Source organism: Kwoniella newhampshirensis, chromosome 9 (assembly GCF_039105145.1).
Source record: "Kwoniella newhampshirensis strain CBS 13917 chromosome 9, whole genome shotgun sequence".
Lineage (NCBI taxonomy): Eukaryota > Fungi > Basidiomycota > Tremellomycetes > Tremellales > Cryptococcaceae > Kwoniella > Kwoniella newhampshirensis.
Window position 1 is genome coordinate 1048612 of NC_089963.1, and position 17602 is coordinate 1066213.

The 17602-nt window shown below is 49.9% G+C and overlaps 7 protein-coding genes and 1 non-coding gene across 8 annotated transcripts; 2 read left to right on the forward strand and 6 right to left on the reverse strand.

Annotated features, from left to right (window-relative positions):
* Window positions 1–8: 8 nt before the first annotated feature.
* Window positions 9–1747, reverse strand: IAR55_005090 (uncharacterized protein; the record flags this gene model as incomplete). Its single annotated transcript, XM_066948184.1, has 5 exons — window positions 9–989; window positions 1128–1250; window positions 1325–1401; window positions 1512–1601; window positions 1687–1747. 5 exons carry the CDS (start codon window positions 1745–1747, stop codon window positions 9–11), a joined length of 1332 nt encoding a protein of 443 aa, XP_066801643.1.
* Window positions 1748–2212: 465 nt separating this feature from the next.
* Window positions 2213–2902, reverse strand: IAR55_005091 (uncharacterized protein; the record flags this gene model as incomplete). The annotated part of the gene is made up of 3 exons (XM_066948185.1): window positions 2213–2311; window positions 2387–2595; window positions 2680–2902. 3 exons carry the CDS (start codon window positions 2900–2902, stop codon window positions 2213–2215), a joined length of 531 nt encoding a protein of 176 aa, XP_066801644.1.
* Window positions 2903–3345: 443 nt separating this feature from the next.
* IAR55_005092 (uncharacterized protein) lies at window positions 3346–3877 on the reverse strand (the record flags this gene model as incomplete). The annotated part of the gene is made up of 2 exons (XM_066948186.1): window positions 3346–3630; window positions 3806–3877. The coding sequence occupies 2 exons, from the start codon at window positions 3875–3877 to the stop codon at window positions 3346–3348; spliced, it is 357 nt and encodes a 118-aa protein (XP_066801645.1).
* An 800-nt stretch (window positions 3878–4677) lies between these two features.
* IAR55_005093 (uncharacterized protein) lies at window positions 4678–5633 on the reverse strand (the record flags this gene model as incomplete). Its single annotated transcript, XM_066948187.1, has 4 exons — window positions 4678–4854; window positions 4910–4996; window positions 5060–5310; window positions 5402–5633. The coding sequence occupies 4 exons, from the start codon at window positions 5631–5633 to the stop codon at window positions 4678–4680; spliced, it is 747 nt and encodes a 248-aa protein (XP_066801646.1).
* Window positions 5634–7406: 1773 nt separating this feature from the next.
* IAR55_005094 (uncharacterized protein) lies at window positions 7407–10682 on the forward strand (the record flags this gene model as incomplete). Its single annotated transcript, XM_066948188.1, has 9 exons — window positions 7407–8641; window positions 8697–8765; window positions 8831–9091; window positions 9153–9311; window positions 9370–9484; window positions 9543–10049; window positions 10154–10314; window positions 10375–10442; window positions 10510–10682. 9 exons carry the CDS (start codon window positions 7407–7409, stop codon window positions 10680–10682), a joined length of 2748 nt encoding a protein of 915 aa, XP_066801647.1.
* A 358-nt stretch (window positions 10683–11040) lies between these two features.
* On the forward strand, window positions 11041–15664 carry IAR55_005095 (uncharacterized protein; the record flags this gene model as incomplete). Its single annotated transcript, XM_066948189.1, has 15 exons — window positions 11041–11342; window positions 11554–11817; window positions 12001–12199; window positions 12266–12334; window positions 12396–12722; window positions 12794–12883; window positions 12935–13100; window positions 13159–13556; window positions 13608–13703; window positions 13764–13873; window positions 13930–14185; window positions 14247–14367; window positions 14425–14616; window positions 14667–15116; window positions 15174–15664. 15 exons carry the CDS (start codon window positions 11041–11043, stop codon window positions 15662–15664), a joined length of 3531 nt encoding a protein of 1176 aa, XP_066801648.1.
* Window positions 15665–15995: 331 nt separating this feature from the next.
* Window positions 15996–16825, reverse strand: IAR55_005096 (protein mgr2; the record flags this gene model as incomplete). Its single annotated transcript, XM_066948190.1, has 5 exons — window positions 15996–16118; window positions 16340–16433; window positions 16495–16546; window positions 16673–16696; window positions 16777–16825. The coding sequence occupies 5 exons, from the start codon at window positions 16823–16825 to the stop codon at window positions 15996–15998; spliced, it is 342 nt and encodes a 113-aa protein (XP_066801649.1).
* A 406-nt stretch (window positions 16826–17231) lies between these two features.
* On the reverse strand, window positions 17232–17346 carry IAR55_005097. The gene has a single exon (XR_010824801.1). It is a non-coding gene; the product is annotated as a 5S ribosomal RNA (ribosomal RNA).
* Window positions 17347–17602: the final 256 nt, after the last annotated feature.

Consider the following 17602-nt stretch of genomic DNA (forward strand, 5'->3'; position numbering starts at 1 on the left):
ACCTCGACCTAGAACTCCTTCCACCCATCATCCTCTTCCCAACCATCGTTCTTCTTGGCAGGAGCTTTCGCTTTCGGAGCGGGCTTCGATCCCGAACCCGTTCCTACATTTGTCGGTTCATCCCAGGCTTCGAAGAAATCATCATCGCCAGCACCACCCGCTCCATGGGGTGTGATCACCCCATCTTCTGCTCTTTCCAACTGACCATAACCTCTTTGAGCCGGTGTCAAATTGGATTTTCCTCCCAAACCCAGTCTTCCCAGTTGTTCGTTGAGATCCAGACCGCCTTTAGTCTTCGCTACGTCGTTGAGATTTTCCCATCCTTCTCCTGCTCTCTGACTTGCCCAAACTGTCGCCTCTTTAGCCTGTTCAGTCGCACTCGACAGATATCTCTTCCAGTCTTCTCCACCACTTGCTCCACCATTCTCATTAGCAGCCGCTGCTGCTGCGAGTTGTTGAGCTCTATCGAATCCAGGTTTCACTACCGACTCGTTGATCTCTCTGCCGGCGACCGCTACGGCAGAAGAGAAGAGACCCCATCCTTTCGAGAGTGCTCCAAGGGGATTACGTTGGAATTCGTCCAGAGTCGGTGCTGCGTGACTCGAGAGAGCGTACGAGGGATGAGTTGAAGATGATGATCCACCGAAAGAGCCGGAGCTGTAGTCGGTCGACTGCGATGGGAGAGGACCGGAACCGAATCCTTGATATTTACCTCCTTGAGAAGGAGGGAGATGATCAGGTCGACTGGCATTGGCATTTCCCATTCGTTCGAAGAATGCCTCGTGTCCAGATCCAGGTCCACCTTGAGGAACGGAAGGACTCCCAGTCCGAGAGGACGGATTGAGTGTGGAACCGATTCCGCTACCGCCGCCTGCTCGGGATTTACGCGTTTGAGCTTGGGCGGACGAAGGTCGAGATGGAGCTTGAGATGCAGGAGGAGGGGCAGAAGGGGACCATGGTTGGGGTGGGTCGGCACAAGCTGCTGCGAGCTGGAGAAGGCGAAAACATTTCTGTCAGCGCATATCGCGTCGCAGCGTTGCCTTTGGAGGATGTCACAGAAACCTAGAAAGAGGCTCGTGGCCTCTTGGGGATAGCATCGAGGTGGAAAGATGATGAATGCCACTCACCTTCTCGCGATACTGAGTCGCGGCCCAGGAGTTGTACTTGTCGTTCATGCCCATCCCCTTTGCATATCCACCTTCAGGACCATAGCCCTCCATAAAAGTCTTGAAAGCTTCGTTACCGCCGAGCTAAGAGATGAAACAACGCGCCGCACATCAGTCCCAGCCAAGCGTTGCAAATGGTTTGCTGTTGATTTACTTACCTTCATCTTCTTAAGCTGATCGTCTGACCATTTGTCCATCGTGATACTCCTTACGAAGGAAATGTGTACTCCAAAGCCTACAGTTCAGCCACATAGAAGTCGACTGTCAGTCAACCTGAACACTGATACCATACAGGTAGATCATGGAGAAAAAGTTTGGGAGTCAACCGAATCAATGGTAGCTCACCTCTGTGTACACCTGAACATTCGAGACAGATGAAAGTACCGTAGCTGACACTGGCCCATTGTGGCGAAGGAGCATTACAATCGACACAGACTGGAAGTGGAGGGTAAGTCCCAAGTCAGCGTCACACTTGAAGAGAAACAGCTAATGATCTCAGGCGCATCGGGACACTACTCACGCTTGTTAGCTCCTGTGTTCATGATGGCCAACAGCTCCTTCTTCTGATAGTTCTCTGCCATCGTGTAAAGGGTGCGAAATTGTTGAGCAGAGACAGATAGGTTAGATGCGGAAGAATGTAATTTGAAGGGGCATGGGATGTAACCAGGGAGACGCGGTGAGTCTCTGTCAGGTGGAGTAACTAAGTGTAAATATGTCTGGTGTGGCGAATCGTGGGCTGGGCGAAACATGCAAGATACATGCTGCTGTAACTTATACGGCTTCGAATGGAGTCTATGAACATCTATGTACTTTGTCTCATCGGATGTGAGGAACGTTGGCCTCCACTCCCCCAAGGTAAAGATAGAGCAGTGTCCTTTTCTCATGCACCCTCCAACGACGTTGAAAACGGATCCGATAGAACGTCAGCCATTCCTCGACATCAAGATTGTTCAAAGCACTGAAATCCCCATGGTCCTCCAGATGCGTATGAGCCTGATTTGGATTAAGATCAGAGATTAAAGGATCATTCTGGAAAGGGAAGGTTTCTAGTCACTCGCCAAACGTTCTGGGTGTGTGCGACCGTCAAGTCTCCGAGGGACAGGACTCATGGCTTGTCCTACGGTTTGTACCTCTCTATTGTTGGTCTGATGTTGAAGGAACGTAATGTCAGCGTCTAGCTTTTGGTTCTCGCGGCTTTGGATCGAGCAGTGGTAACTGACCCTCACTGACAACTCCCTCAAGGCCCTTTCGATCTGAACACTATCTTCCGTCAAGAGTCGGATCATATTACGGAAGTTTTCGAGGATTCGCGGAATAGGTAATAGAAGCTCCTCAACCACAAATGCGATGATCTGAGCTGGCATACCAAGGAACTGCATCAAAAAGACGCGTAACGGTGGGTGTGGCGGACGAGCTGGGGCAGCAATACCTGGAAGCCAAGAAAAAGATACAAATGTCAGACCGCTTGTTAGGATATTAATCGCGTGACCTCCGTTTCACGTCCTGCACCTACTAGATTGCTCCACTCTCAGTCTCAGCTCCAAGGCCGCCCTCCGGAGCCTCCTGCCCGAGGTTACATCGTGGTCGACCGTTTTGGCAAAGTTGACGATCTGCAGGACGTCGTTGATCCCAACTGGAACGGGGATAGAGGGCTGCTGCAAGATCGGATATCGATTCGCAATGTCATGATTGCGGAGGAAATCGTCAATAATGACTGGAGGAGCTGGGTGCGCCATTCTGGTATCAAGAGACGGTGTCGTTGGAGTAACGAAGAAGGATCAAGATTGGAGAAGATCATACGCACAAAGAGAATAGGCCTTTCACTCGACCAACCCGTACTTACAAGCTGTCGTTTTTGGAAGACATGCACAGCTCGCAACCCCTGAGGAGGTCGAAGGGCGCAAGTGTATAGCTGAGTCATGATGTATCAGCCCCGTGTAGACAATCAATCAACCTGTATCACCTTTTGGCCGAAGAGAATCGCTAAGCTTTGAATTCCGCATACGAGGCACTCCAGCTTCCCCTGTGGGTGCTCGGACAGGTTTTCTGAGCCCTCGTCGGGCAAACGACGCTTGACAACCAAAGAATGGGTGTCGCATCTTCATGTGAATATATAATGCAGCTGAGAGGAGAAGGAGAAAAGAGGTTGCTTGGCATAGAGGACCAATTCAAGGACAGCTCATCGAGGGACAATAGCTCGCTTCTTCCATGCACTTCTTTCCGTTTCATAGTCTTCGTCGTCCTCATCGTCCTCCTCGTCTTCTCGACTTCTCTTTCTGGCTTCCATTCCTGCGGCCCGTCCCCGACCTACAGGCAAACCTCCTAAGAATTTCCACAACTTGGCTTCTTCTTCTGCGCGAGTGGTAGCCTCAGGAATATCAATTTCGTAGAAGTTTGACCATTGACGAAGGTGTTTCCCGGAAAGAGATTGAATGAATTGGAGTGTGTCGATCTCCCGATACTCCTGATGACGGGGTGAAGATGTTAGCACACTATGCGTCGATTGTTCCTATCTGCTTGATGGTTCAAGGGGCGTAGAAGGGCACAAGGGGACTATCGCTTCCTTGGAGACGGAAATGATTTTAGATGCGATGAGATTTTGTCGAATGATGAAAATGGGGACCCAGAACATCACTGACCTCTGGCATACCTTCCGGAAACAGTTTGCCCTTGAAAGGAACACCGGCGATCGGTTCACCCAACGAAGACATCAGCTTATTGACAGTCTCAAGGAAAACAGATAGTCAGCAACCTCGCCTAGGTATCCAAGACTGAGCATGTACGAGACGACCCACTATTGCCTGTTGTGTGTCGAGGAAATGTCCACATGCCTTCGTATCTGCAATGGCCTTGTCGACTAGCTCAGCGCATTGCCTCTCGATCCTTTGAGACTCTGATATGATGCGAGACCACCGGGGAAGCGCTTCGGCCATGTTGGGCATTTGAAAATTTTCGAAGGACCCATCGTACCCGTTCAAGTCGGTGTAAGTGAATGCTAGTCATAAGGTCCCGTCAATACATCCCAGCTGACTAGACGGATTCGTCATTCCTCTCGGTTTGTACTCACCGAAGAAATAGCTCATGATGTATCTTGATGTATCTTGATGTATCTTGACTAGGGGCAGGTGATCAAGTGTTGTAGACGTGGTTCAAGCCAAGAGTAGTTATATGGCATGGAAGTGCAAAAGAGAAAACGTGTGAAGAAGGGAGAAGGAAGGGAGGGGACGTGCGGGATGTTATATACAATAATGACGACGCAGTAATCTCAATAATAGTCTGAAACAAGGATTCGGAGCCATGACCGACGCCACGCCGTTTCTCCACAGGCGTTTCCCCTCCCGCTTTGACGTGCGTGTAGGTTGAACGGGCTGGGGATGGTGCCAGAGAGACGCGGTGAGTCTAAGTCAATTGACAGACTGAAAGTAAAGAGGTGTAATGTGGCAGTGCGCTGGTGAGTATACAATGTGAAATCGATATGCATGGTGGGACGATCAACTGATAGACATTTGGTCTACGCTACATGAGAAACTTCGGAGGAGACTCCACCGAGGGCAAGGTAAAGAAGAGTGGTCTTTTCACGCAACCTCCAACGACGATTGAATGCGAGGCCATAGAATGCTAACCATTCGTGCGTGTCTCGCACGTTCAAGGCATTAAAGTCTCGATATTCCTGGAGATCGGTATCCTCCTATTCGACTTACCATCAGTCATACCTATGACATGGAGTCACGAGTCAAACTCACTAGACCCTCTGGGTGAGTCCTCCCGTCGGCAATCCGTGGAACTGGTAGCATCTCTATCCCCGCTGTCTGTCTAATTTGATTGTCGGCCTGGTCGAATCGAATCGTCAATATCCACATGCAATCAAGGCCGCATATCTGTATAGAACGTACCACAAACTTCATGTTTGTTGTCCTCCTGAATACTCTTTGTATGTCGTCCCCATGCCTGCGCATGTCACCGACCTGCTCTTCCATCATACGTCTCATTCGTACGAAAGCGCGCAACAGAAGTGCCACTGCTTGAGGAGGGATTCCAACCAACCGGACGAACAGGTTGTTGAGGACATTGAGTTCTTCTCGGAAGATGAGTCGGACCGGCAATTGAGGTGCTGGAGGGGGAGGTCGTGCTGGAGCTACTACGCCTGTGAACACAGGACATCGGCGCGTTAAGAGTCAACAATAATCTTTCCTCGAACACTCATACCTCAACGTCGTTTCGACTTTGGTACTCACAGTTGAGAACCACTCGCAGCTGCAACTCGTGCACCGCTAACTTGATCCTCCTGCCGTACGACGAGTCATTCTCGACCGCCTGGGCTATTCTCGCCACCTGATAAGAGTCTTCGATAGAGACTGGCACCGGGATGGATGCTTGCTGCAAGACTGGATGTCTCTGCGCCAGCTCATGATTGCGAAGAAGAGGGACAATTATAATAGGAGGATCGGGTGGCTGAGGTTGTGCCATGGTTCAGCGTTGTCCAAGGAGAAGAGTGGGTGCTGAAGGGAATGGACAAGAGATTTTAATGTCGTTCTAGAGGCTGATGGTTGAAATGAACAAGAAAAATTATTTCATAGCAGTATTGTTTACTTTGAGGTGAAACAGTTGACTGGATCCCCTGTCGAGTAGAAATTCAATGAACGTTCTGGATCTCACCTCCGACTCTTGCCCTGGATCCGGTGCAGGAGATCAGCTCAGGCCTCCATGGGGGATCATGCATATCAAAGTACTTGTATGCGAACGCGACTCCCATAGACTTGATTGAGCAGCGTTACTACAGATGTGTACAATGGACGGTAGGTTGAATGTGTCTCTTCATGATGTGTGTATACAGTATCAACAGATGAGAATGACCTAAGGCACGAACGAGGACATCGCTCCCTGAACTCGCGAAAAGCACACCAGCTCCCTCACTTCCTCACCAACTTTCGAGTCTTTGGCGCACGTTTATCGCTTCCTCCCGACAGATCAGAGCGCTTTCTCTTCTTCAGCATCTGTGACCGATTCTTCGGGAGTTTGCCACCCAGAAAACTCCAAAGTTTGGCCACCTCATCTGCCTGACTCATCCCAGGACGGAACCTCAGCTCATAGAACTCTGACCATTGACGAAGACGCTTTCTAGGGAGGGCGAGGAGATTTTCGAAGGTTTCGATGTGACGGAATTCCTGGTTGAACGGCGACAGCGTCAACTACATGAAATCATGCCAAAAGAGGTAGAAAGGCAGATGGTCAAGGGGAAAGGCATATCATAGATCGAGAAGATGGACAAGAGCATGTTGTACTTCGAAAGACGGGCAGCTCACCGTTGGCATATTGTCGGGGAACATTTTGCCATTGGAAGGGACAGGGCAGATGGCTTGTCCGCTGCGTGACGTCCTCACGTTCACGAGCTATACATGGACCACGATATCAGTTTCCCTCCACGTATGGCATGCGGATGATTGCGCCTCACAATCGCATCAGAAGTCTCCATTGAGTCGAAAAATCGCCTACTCTCAGCCTGGGTACGCCTAGAGATTTCCCTCGCTTCGTTGTGGAAAGTCTCGGTGTCAGACATGCAATGCGACATCAAGGAGAGCACTTCAGCTTCAGAATGCGACTTGACGTAGTCGATGCAAGCATCGACACTGTCGAGTTCCCCGAAGTTGAATGCTGATGGTAGAATGTTAATGATGTCACAGCATTGGTCTCCATGTTTTTGTCAGACTCACCTGGTCCGCTCATCATCTTTTATCTGAACTTGGAAAGATCGGATGAAATACCGCGAATGCTTGGTGATACTCCTATGTGGAATGCGGAATATGGGAAGAAAAGGAAAAGGAAAAGGAAGAAGAAAGAGGTTTGGGCCGCGTACATGTTTATATGTGTCGCCATACCAATGATGCAACTTCTGAAACACGGATCCTGGACGGTCTGTGCCACGCTTTTATCACGCGTCATTATTCAATACCACGTCACTCCATCATTGGATCCAGTCAAACAGTGGGTTATCAACAATGATGATGATTACCACGCGAGATCTATGTGGGGTCTCCGATCTCGTAGATGCTTTCACCGATCGAGGTGTAATTGTAGCACTTACTTGTGAACACAGCATGCCGAGATCTCATTTGATTTCCTTATCCTCCTCATGATGAAACAACAACTAACTCAGTAAATATCTCACGCTATCCTTCGTCCCTCTTCCACTCATCTGCTCCCTTGTCTGTCCCTCAGTGAGCTCAGATACCCTGCCCACCGATGCCCAAAGAAGATTCCAACCATCCGCCACCGCTTCGTCGGGGAGACGCTTGTCTGTATTGTCGGAAGCGAAGAATCCGATGTTCGGCAACGAAACCGACCTGTCAGCATTGTGCCAAGCTGGGACGAGAATGTGTTTACGACAATGGCAAGCCCATCAGTAGGGTGAAACAGCTCGAGGATAAGGTAGAGCAGCTGGAGAAGCTGTTGACAGGTGGACCGGCGGAGAACAGTCAAACTGGAGGACGGAGAGAGAGCGCAGAGTCTGCTAGGAGAGGAGCACCCCCTCTCATACATCACTCTTCCAGTGGGAACAGCACAACTTCCATGAACTCGGCACTTGACTCCACAGGTCTTTCTTCACAGCAACCTCCAAGAGTGGCTGGATCGTCTTCCACATTGTTCTCCGGAACAGATACCCTTGATATCACCATGCTCGATGCTTTCAATGCTATTGGCCAAAATTCCACAGCCAACATCTTTCCTACTTTTGGGACGTCACTGTTAGGGAGTACAAGTGCGGGTATGGAGGCACCAGTACCCTTGACAGGAAGAAATAGCGGACAACCAAACGAGAGTCTATTCGATTTTTCGACACTGGATCCCGGGTTCATGAGTCTGGTCAATTCGATGCAATCTGCTTCTACCGAGCCTGGCCCTACAAGCGGAGACTCTTTCTATACCGAGATGCCTGCCACTTCACTTTCGCAACGGCCAGACACTTTCGACGGATTGACTTCCCATCAACATACCAATACGGGGATACCGGATTTCTCCAATGCCAGTCCGAGTGCCCACTCAAGCTATGCTCATCCATCGGCAAGCGGCATATCCTCGGCTTCTATTTCTGACCCTTCACCCAATGGACAAGCGCTGTACCATGCTCACGTGCCTTCTGTCAACGAGTCTTCCTCCACAATGACTGATAAAGATTTCAACGCACTTCTTCACGCTACCGGTGTTCAGCATCCAGCCGATGCCGATACCCCACCTCAAAAGACCCCCTCATGGGCGCAACCGCATGGCCAGCCTCGAGGACCGCAATGGAGTCACGCCCCTAAGAGTCCCGGTAAACAATGGATTCTTGGTGTGACCGAATCCTCACTGGCCGATCAGCCTGCCGGTCCAGGGACATCTGGATATAACGCGCAACCGAGTATAGAACAGGAGGCTTTCACCTTGGTAGGAGGTTGGTTTGACGCAGCGGATCTACCAAAAGTTGCAAGGGACCATTTGTAAGTCTTTGTTACACTAAGTACTACCAGAGCTCATGGAGCGATCGGATGTCAGGCTGGAACTGTTCTTCTCGTCGATGAGATTGTTCGGTCAGGAGTTCCACGTACCCAGATTCATGGCCAGGTGCGTCCAGTTGCATGCCCCAATGGGCAGGTGGAAAAAATACTAAACCGCTTCGACAACGACAGTCTCACTCTGCCACCGGCCAAGCGACCCCATCCTTGTCTTCTGTATTCAATGTACACTATGGCGTCCCGCATCTCTACGTCTCCTTCGATCAGTCAACTGGAACCCCACTTTTATTCCATTGCAAGTCGCCAACTGGAAGAAGCAATCATGCATGCCGATAGGTTGTTGGACGCCTGTCGAGCATCGACGATTCTGGCGGTGTATAAGTTCTCCAAAGCGAGATACCACGAGGGGTGGATGATGACCGGTCAAGCGGCAAGGTGAGTCATACAACTCGACTGACGAATCGGATCCAAGCTGACAGTCTTGCTTCACATAAAGACTAGCGATATCGTGCGGTCTGCATCATATCCAATCGTCAGTATTTAAGCCTGTTCAGCCCTCTCCGAACGCGGATCTAGAAGGAATGATGCGACATCGTTCGTACGTACTCCCGCCTGCCAAGGATCCTATTGAGCATGCAGAGCGTATATGGGCCTTGTGAGTGGCATTGTGGAGTTTACTTTGACCTCGCTGATACCTCTTCACCACATTGTAGTTGGTCTATATACATATGCGACCGATGTGGTTCCATCTCAACGCAATGGCCACCCGTAATCGCAGATGATGTCATCACCACACCTTTTCCAAGACCATTGTTTGAGTACGAGCTGGTACGTAAGCGTCTCCATCCCAGTGCGTTGTCCTATTGAACAGATGATGGGTCTGCAGGGTCTCGTGAGCAAAGAAGACGATGTTTCCATATCTTCGATTTTCAACCCTCCGTGTGACCGTAAACCTCTCATGCACTACTCCGAGTCGTCACTCATCAATGTCCGTCTTCGTGCCATGACCATCCTGGAGAGATCTTCGAAGTTGATGTATCTCGATCCGGAAAAGGGCTGGGATCGATCGATTTCCTTGAGCTCGTCGCGATCACCCCCTTCAGGTATCGATGATTACCTGTTCTCACAGATATTCGTGGCTTCAGCCTTTGATTCTCCGACGGGCGAGAACATCAGCAACCCTCCACCGAGGAGAGATAGTGCGGATACGGGAAACAAACTGTGGACCAAATGTGCGAAGATCAGGACACCGAAAGCATACGAAGAAGTCAAACAAGCTTTGTTGCGAATAGAGGACGATCTGCCCGTTGAGTGGAGGACCAATTGGACTGTATGGGACGGCAAGCTTCAAGACTGGCACTTCACCGGAGGAAAGAAGGATTTGATAACCCTGGTGAGCGCATCCCCTCATACTCGCCATCGTGCAAGCCCAATTCCTTGGGCGAGGTACTACAAGGTATATCGCTCAAAGCTGACTTGGGTAACATAACCATGTAGCATTTTGTTCTTGGCTGCGCCTGGATGTTCATGGAAGACGTCTTCGCATTCAATGCGGAAAATACCATATCAGTAAACATCGCTATGAGGCTGACGGCAACCGTTCGCTTCGTGTCGGCGGAGGTCATGACCTCGGAACTGGACGTTTTCATCGCCATGACGTGAGTGACATCGGAAGGCTTCTGTCGATCCAAAGGTCTGTGCTGATGACCGTGTCGCAGATGGTCGTTCGTTTCCAAGATACTGATCAGGGAGATGAAGAGGTTACATTCTGTGGGCAACCCGCTTGGTGAGTCACACCGTTGTATAACGGACGTCGCAATTTCAAGTACGGCCACTGATACAGCCGTATGTAGCCGCGAAGGATATCGAAGCCGACATCGATGTGCTGGTACAAGCTCTGCGTAATTTCGGTCAGAGGTATGCGGTCGGAGCGATGCAAGCCATGAGGACGGATCGATACAGAAATTCGACAGCGGCCGAATTCAAGTTTATGCAGAAAGACGAGGATGAGGATGAGGACGACTAGTTGTGTAAGAACCACACGGGGATCGCATGCGTTCCATGAAGGCTCCAAATGGAACATTCTCTTAGATCAAGAACACCATATCTAGAGGTGACAGGTGTAACAGTAGTTTAAATATGCATGAGCTGTACTGATGCGTCATGAAGGAGACAGACAGATGAATGCCATTGTCGCATTCAGGAGGTCGTTCGCCACTGAATTGAAACACCTGGGACCTGGAAATTGATTGACGATGGCGTTTTGTTCGATCTGAGTTATTGTTCTTCGATTGGATTTCAATTCACAATACTCATTGTTCTCCTTCTCCTACTCTTTCTTTCACCGTTTTCTTGTCCAACTCCTCCTCTTCTTCCTTCTACGCATGTTACCGATAATAAGGAATAGATTAATTGGTACTGGTACTGGTATTGGTAGAAATTCAACCTCCAAAATAGCATCGACATCCACATTCACATCCACCAGAACAATCTCTTCGTCATCGAACAGAATACTATCGCAACGATCAGTTCAAACACATCATACACATCGTTTGTTCGCAACCTCGAAATCAATCATAGATATCGCAAAGGCTAGATCTACCAGTAGAGAATTTTCAGTGCTCAATCGTGCTTCAGTCGGAATCCTTGGGAACAAGAGAGGATACGCTTCGGTCGCTTCAGTTGAGTGAGTAGATGTTCTTCCTGCGGCTCCTTTTATATGCCCATCATGGATCATTCCTTGGTCCGTGGTTACCACCTCATGTGCCTGTGTCCACCGTTGGTCTGTACATTCGCTCTCCCTACCATCGCGTGGCTTCAGCAACACGAAATGCAACGCTGACGTACGACTTCGTCGTTCTTTCTACCACCGCCAATCGCTACACCTACTCTTACAGCCCCAAAACACATCTCCCCATATCACCCATCATGCAGAACCCCTTCCCCCCTTGTCCACCATTACCCAAAGCTTCTCCTGACAAACCCGTCAACCTCATCTTACCTCCCACAGAAGATCGACCCCACAAATACTTCACGTTGAAGAATGGATTGGAAGTGGTCGTGGTCAGTGATGTGAAGGCGGACAAGAGTGCGGCTAGTATGGATGTGGGAGTGGGACATTTGAGCGATCCGGAGGATCTACCGGGTTGTGCCCATTTCTGGTGAGTGGGGTGGCGGACAACGGTTGTTTTCGCTTGTGTCGTTGGAATCCGGTCTGCGCATGGAGGAATAAGGGATGGTAAGGGTTTTGACTTCACGTCCGACGCGAATGGAAGCAGCTTCTTAGAGATTCATACGATCACGGTGTCACGAAGATAGAAAGCTGAGTGCTAATACTGCTACAGCGAACACCTGCTGTTCATGGGAACCAAAACACATCCCAGCGAAAACGCATACTCTCAGTATCTTTCATCCCACAACGGTCACTCCAACGCCTGGACAGCAATGACCTCGACCAACTACTTTTTCGACGTCGCCCCCGATGCTTTGGAGGGTGCTCTGGATAGATTCGCTGGTTTCTTCACTGAACCACTTTTCAACGAGGTATGCTGTCACCTGTGACACAAACGGATAGTACAAGCACAGGCTGACGACCGATCATCCGGGCAGGATTGTACGGAGCGCGAGATCAAAGCTGTCGATTCTGAGCACAAGAAGAATCTTCAGAACGATGTTTGGGTGAGCACATATACGGTGAAGAGTGGGATAGAACGAGTTCGTTAATGTACTCTCCCTTCAGCGTTTCTTCCAGCTTGAGAAACACCTTTCCAAACCTGGTCACCCTTACGGCAAGTTCGGCACGGGAAACTACGAGTCCTTGTGGAGTAAGCCTAAAGAGGCGGGTAGGGATCCCCGACGACAGCTCATCGAATGGTGGGAGAAGGAGTACTGTGCCAGGAGAATGAAGCTTGCAGTAGTAGGGAAAGAAGATGTGGAGACGCTCGAAAAATGGGTCAAGGAGAGATTTGAAAGCGTACCTGTGAGGACAGAAGGGAAACCTGAAGTCGGCCCAGATGGTGTTCGAGTCGTATTCGAAGACAGTCCGTATGCTGTCGAGGATCTTGGGGTGAGTTGCTGCGATTTGGATTCGGCATACTAGGTCGATCGATAGGGGAGTTCAGACTGACGACAACGCAGCAATTCACATTTGCTAAACCTGTGAGGGATATGAGAGGTCTGGAGATGTATTTCCCATTCCCGGACACTGAGCATTTGTATCAATCAAGGGTGAGGCGGTCATACTCTGCGAATGAGCTCATTGCTAAAGCCCGACGACAGCCCACCCACTTCCTCGCGCATTTCCTCGGACATGAAGGGCGAGGATCCATTTTGTCGTACCTGAAGAAGCGTGGATGGGTCAATTCATTAAGGGCCGGTAATTTCCAAGATGCGGCCGGTTTTGGGTTGTTCAAGATCACCGTGGATCTGAGTCCTGACGGTCTTGGTGAGCTAGCTCGTCTCGTCAGGCTCGATTAGGATTTTGCTGATCAGGATTCTTACAGTTCATTATCGCGACGTCGCTCTAGCAATTTTCAAGTACATTTCTCTCCTTCGATCCCAGCCCCCATCTTCGGAGGCTTTCAATGAAATTAAAGCGATTTCCGAGATATCCTTCCGCTTTGCTGAGAGAGGTCGAACATCAACCTACTGTTCCAGCTTGTCATCGTGGTTACAGACTCCTGTACCAAGGGAGAAGATTGTCAGCTCAAAATGGCTTGTTGAGGAGTTTAAATCAGATGAGTTGTCGGCGGCTCTTCAACTGCTGGATCCCAGACGAGCTGCTATTGGAGTCACATGTAAAGAACTGCCAAAGGATGTCGAGGGCACTTTCGACAAGACTGAGCCGATATATGGTACAGAATATACGCGGGTGAAATTCTCAGAGGATTTCCTGAGAGAAGTGAGTTGATGGCCTCAGAACTCCTCTACCAAAAGCTTACGGCTATTTTAGGCAATGGCTGGCGCACGACTCGACGATCTGCAATTACCTGGACCCAACCTGTTCATTCCGGAGAAGCTCGATGTGGAGAAGTTCGAGGTCACAGAGGTAAGCATCAATGGAGAATGCCGTATGTGAGACATATGCGTTTTGCTGACGTTGTCGCAGCCCGCCAAGCGCCCTGTAATCCTGAAGGATAACCCCTTGTCTAGATTATGGTACAAGCGAGACGATCGATTCTGGCTGCCCAAAGCGAATCTCGATGTAATGCTGCATTCGTGCGTCTTTCTTTCTCGCCTTTCTCGCCGCCTTTCTTACAAGGATGACTTATCAGACCCATCCTTAACGTGACACCTCGGAACGCCGTGCTATCTCGACTGTTTTGCGACCTTTTCACCGATTCTATCACCGAGGACGTATATGACGCAGATCTTGCGGAGCTTAGCTTCAGTCTGTGGAATTCTCATGAGGGAATCAGTGTCTCGGCTGGGGGATTTAGCGACAAGCTTGCCGTATTGACGGAGACAATGTTGAAGAAGTTTGTGAACTTCGAGGTGGACGAAGGGCGGTTCCAGGAAATCGCTGAAGCGGTACGTCAACGTCTAGCAACAAGGCCGAGCCAAATATCTGACGATATGACATCACTTGCAGACCAGAATGAATTGGAAAAACTTTGCAATGAGCGATCCTTGGAAGATTGCTAGGTTCTGGGAGCACTATGCGACACAGGAGGTTGTCTGGACACAAGAAGAGAAGCTACGAGAACTTGAATGTAAGCCCGATTTGTGTAACGAGACTCTGATCAGCAAGCTGAATGTGATCTCCGTAGACATTACTGCTGAGGATGTGCAGGCTTTCGGTCGAGAAATGCTTACTCGATTACATATCGAGACCCTTGTCCACGGCAACACCTCACGGGAGGGTGCGGAGGAGATTCAAGACATGCTTGAGCGGGTGTTGAAACCGCATCAACTCACTGAATCGGAACTGGTCGCCCCACGATCGCTGGTCCTTCCCGAATGTAAGTGCGGTCTGCGATGGATTGTTACGTGAGCTGACAACAGATACCAGCTTCTCAGCACATCTGGGCCATAGACGTCCCAAACAAGTCCGAAGTGAACGGCTCGGTCATCTATCATCTTCACGTCGGTGATCCCAGCGATGTCACTCTCCGGAATCACCTTTCGCTCTTCGGTCAAATCGCTTCCGAGCCGTGCTTCAATGTTCTCCGAACCAAACAACAACTTGGCTACATAGTTGATGGTCACGCATCAGCATCTCAGGGCACAATGGGTTACACTGTTTTGGTCCAGAGTGAGAAATCGCCTGTCTTTGTGGAGTCGAGAATAGAAGCGTTTTTGGAAGAGCTGAAGGAGACTATCGAAAATATGAGCGAGGAAGACTTTGAGAAGCACAAGGTGGGATTGATCGCTAAGAAGGAGGAAAAGCCCAAGAACTTGGGCGAAGAAACGAGGCGATATTGGGGCAGAATCACCGATCGGTATTACGAATTCGACAAGCGTGAGTCTTGGGTGGAGAACACCAGGGCAGATGACTGATGTGACTATATTTTGATAGGTGAGACTGACGTTGCGGAATTACGGAAGACTACGAAACAAGATATTCTCGATGTCTTGATGACCTATATACACCCTTCATCACCCAAGCGAGCCAAGTTGTCTATTCAGCTCAAATCGCAATACAAGGGGATCAAGTTCGATTCAGCGGCAGCTCAACCTCTGATCGAAAGCTTTGTTAAGGCTGGAATCGCGGTAGACCAAGCAAGTATCCAAAAACTCCTGTCGAGTAACCCGGATATCGAAAGTGTCAAAAAGTTCGCATTGGGAGTGATTGACTCGGCAGAGAACGTCAGTGAGGACACGAGACAGGCACTGAAGGAGAGCGTAGAGGGATTGAAGGGTACCTCAGCGGGTGCCAGTGAAGAAGAGGAGGTCAAGGTGAAAGAAGGGAATGTTTTCATCGAGGATATACATAGTTTCAAAGCTGGTTTGAGACCCAGTAAAGCGGCCGTACCCGTAGAATCATTGAAGGTCCTGGCGAAGTTGTAGTTGAAGCCAGGTGAAAGAAGCATGCATCTGCACGAATCACTTTTCCAATCTCGAGATCGTCCCGCTTTGATGACTCCAGAAAGTACGATTGATATCGTTGCATCGGACGTATATTCTCCCTGACATACGTCGCAGAGTTCTTCTCGCACTGCTGCGACAGCGCTTAGCAAAAGCCAAGAAAACCGTTCTTTGCTCTTCAGCATACTTGCCACTGAACTCCTCACGAGCGATCCCACGACCTGGCTTCCATCCCGTCCTTCTACCCTCTACCTTTCCACTCTCGCCACTCTCATCCCTATTCTCCTTACCACACTCCACACACACTCCCCGTTCATTGCTTCTCCATCCGCCGTCTCTCTTCTGCTCGTCGCCAAGCCATTCTCAGCGGGCCTGTGGCGGTGCCGTGTGTAGTTGGAGGGAGAGCGTATGCGAATTGGGATTCTGTTCGGATGACCTGTGTAGGGAAATGAGGGGGATCACAGCATGGGGATTAGCGAGGTGGGGATTGTCGAGGTCAAGGAGAGGAAGCTCAGGCGGTGGTAGATATAAGGATGGAAGAAAGAATTTCCGAAAGGTGTGGCAAGTCAGAATGCAAGATGGGATAAACGTCTCGCAGATCTAGCGAGACGCCGAGACGCAGTGTGGGACAGCGGTGAGATGGTCCGGTCCACTCACCGATCCGATAGACATGAAGAAACCGAACGTAGCTGCTGATGAGAGCATATATTGAGACAAAGTGGCGACGAGACCTCGAGGACCCGGGCCGGCTCTGCGAGCGAACAAGAAATGCATTGAGCTCTGGTACTTTGAGCCACGACGGAGACACATACCGAAGGACGGAGAATGACCCGAAGATGAAACCGATGGTTAGGCCGACACAACCTATTTGACCGGAAGAGCTCAGTACGATGTACATTGTGGTTCTATTCACGCCTGGATGGGAGCTATCTCGCCGGAGACTCGGAGCGATCGAGACGGGAGGACATTCGAGTGGGAACTGTGACTCACTACCCATGATAGCTCCCATCTTCACTGCAGATCGTTCAGCAGCCAAGGTCAGTAACGTCCGACCGAGCTGGCGCGGGCATCGCAAATAGAATCGAAAAACTCACTCTTGTCGAACGTCGAACCGCCCGCTGTGGTCTGTGGTGGAGGAGGCATCTTGATGTGTTGTCTTTGCTCGGAGATGGCAAGAGGCAAGTGCTTGAGTGACGGCAAGACTTTACGAAAATCCGACAGTACTCGAGTAGCGTTGTCAAAAGTCAACTACTGTTCCGCATAACAACGTTTACCCAGTTGGCGCCGAAAGATCACGAGTCGTGAACAATAGTACTCCCTAGTAACTTGGTCGACCGTGAGAGAGTTGACACCAGACACCAAAATTCAATTCAGACAACGTCCACCTCCACTTTCCTCGCGAAAAAGTCACATTCCGAAAATACATGCTTTCTCCCACACTTTCTCCACCACGTCACATTTCATCTCTCGTTTAAGCTCTCTCTCTGCCTTTTTTTTCATCGTTCATCGCACAACAAGCATGCATCGCAAAAAGGGGGAAAACAGCAAAAACTACAGCACCCGGGATTCCCAAGTGGTCCCCCACCTGGGTACTAACCGAGCGATACACAGCTTAATTTTCCAAAGCGGACGGGATGAAATGCTTTCTGTGTTCTATGGCCGTAGATGAAAAGCAAGCCGTACAAAAGCCCTTATATGTGGGTCTGCGTTTCGTTGCAAGATCTTTCTCTATTACCGGCTTTTGCTGCCTGGACTTCGGGTTTGGCTCGATTTTCTTTTCGGTGCATTGTGAACTTGTACGACTTGTGCATGATGGTTCGCTCCATTGTCGACACAACAAACGATATGATAACGACTATACAAGTGATATCTTCCCTTCCATCTCCTCCATGTATTCTCTCTGAAAACCGTACACACAGC